The 1,827-nt window shown below is 30.2% G+C and overlaps 1 protein-coding gene across 1 annotated transcript in view; it reads left to right on the top strand.

Annotated features, from left to right (window-relative positions):
• Positions 1 to 1,827, top strand: part of LOC103680203 (lysine-specific demethylase 6A-like) — a 143,311-nt gene that overhangs the window by 107,436 nt on the left and 34,048 nt on the right. The window contains 2 exon segments of the mRNA XM_040636038.1: positions 395 to 500; positions 963 to 1,168. Of these exon segments, the coding sequence (XP_040491972.1) occupies positions 395 to 500; positions 963 to 1,168 (312 nt within the window).

The following is a 1,827-nucleotide window of genomic DNA, read 5'->3' as shown; positions in this document are numbered from 1 at the left end:
AAGTTTACTTCTCCCACCTCTTTCATACAAGAAGTATGGAAGTACAGTTAAAGTACACTTAGGTAATACTTTGAAGTACTAAAATGTTTAAATATCATCAATATCAATTTTAGTATAATGTGATGTAATAGTGTAATATAATACATTGATACTATCATTTGAAACTGTACAAAGTTAAGATGTTTCTTTAAAAGAGAAATTTATGTAGCTTTTATCTCCTAATAATAATTTCCTACAACAACTAATGATAAAATACTGTAATGTGTAGCAACACAGTATTAATGGTTAAGATACATTGTAGATGTAAAAATGACTGCTGAAAAAGCAAATATAGATTTGCAGTATAATACTTAATCGTTTTTATGAAATCTAACAAAACATTTTAATTTTACAGTTGGAAACAAAGCGTGACGCTTTCTTTCCTCCATTACATCAGTTTTGTACAAATCCCAAAAACCCTGTTACTGTAATACGTGGCCTTGCTGGAGCTCTTAAACTAGGTAAGATTGAAAAAAGAAAGTTTGAACTTTTTTTTTTTTTAACTATCTTTAGTATTTTAAAACATTGGCAGTAACTTTTTTTCCCCTTTCAGTGTTCAGTGTTCTTTCCTCTCTGCCTCTATAGCACATTTTTAGTAGACGATGCCAGTATTGGCATATTTATGTTTTTAATTGGGTATCATTATGCAACATTACTGTTTTAGATTACATGATAGAAGTCTTTCTAAGCTATAAATGTGGGCAAAATTATATCCTGTTTGTAAGTCCTACAGCTCCTTTTTATATCCTGTAATGATGGTTAGATCTAGTGTTTTCAAAGCATTGCTTTGCAAATATGGCACCACATGGCTTCAAGCAGTCTTCAGAAAAATGAATGGAGTTCCTTAAAGTTTTTTCTAAATACTTTCAGATGTTCAGTGTTTCAAATACAATTTTTTTAACACAACTTATTTATTTATGAAGATCTTGGACTTTTTTCTACCAAAACTTTGGTAGAAGCTAACAATGAACATACTGTTGAGGTGAGGACACAGTTGTTGCAACCAGCAGATGAAAACTGGGATCCCACTGGAACTAAGAAAATCTGGCGTTGTGAAAGTAATAGATCTCATACTACAATTGCTAAGTATGCACAATACCAAGCCTCCTCCTTCCAGGAATCATTGAGGGTGAGTATTTATTTCCTGGAGATTATTTTGCTATTTGCACATTACTTCTATATAACAATCCTGTTTAGTTTGTATAACTGTTTCATAAGTGCTGTAACTTAGAAATTATTGAACTATTAACAATTTAAGCAAAGGTGGAATTGATAAACTATATTTTGTTAATTGAAAAAAATTGTTTCATAAGATAACTTCTAATTTTGAAACATTTCTAATAAAAATGTTAAAGTAAGTCTACTTAATAATTGTAGAGTGATAAAATATTAAGTAAAACTATCTGTGTAGGTCTCGTTCATTTAGTAAATGAAAAGTTGTTTTCACTTTGTTTTATATGAAAAGTACTATAGGGAACATTAGTACTCTTGTGTCTCACTTGTAGTCTTTAAAGAAGACTGCAGGAGAAGCAGAAATGTGTCAAAATATATGAGAAGTACAAAAACATAACAAAATAAGGGTTCCTAAAAGGCCTACTATGAAGCAAATCAGAAATTGAATCCTCTAGCAGTTACTAAAATAGAACTTTGTGGATTCTTTCACAAACTTTGGTAATGAGATCACTAAATACATTTTTCAAACACTTGCTTGAATTATGTTTGTTTTTAATTTGAACTAACTGTTTGAAGATGGTACACGGTTGTGGTGAATATATCATCAAGTATGGA

This window comes from Ursus maritimus (genome assembly GCF_017311325.1).
Source record: "Ursus maritimus isolate PB19 chromosome Y unlocalized genomic scaffold, ASM1731132v1 scaffold_Y2, whole genome shotgun sequence".
Lineage (NCBI taxonomy): Eukaryota > Metazoa > Chordata > Mammalia > Carnivora > Ursidae > Ursus > Ursus maritimus.
Note: the sequence above shows the minus strand (reverse complement) of the source record. Positions and strands in the feature narration are given on the sequence as shown.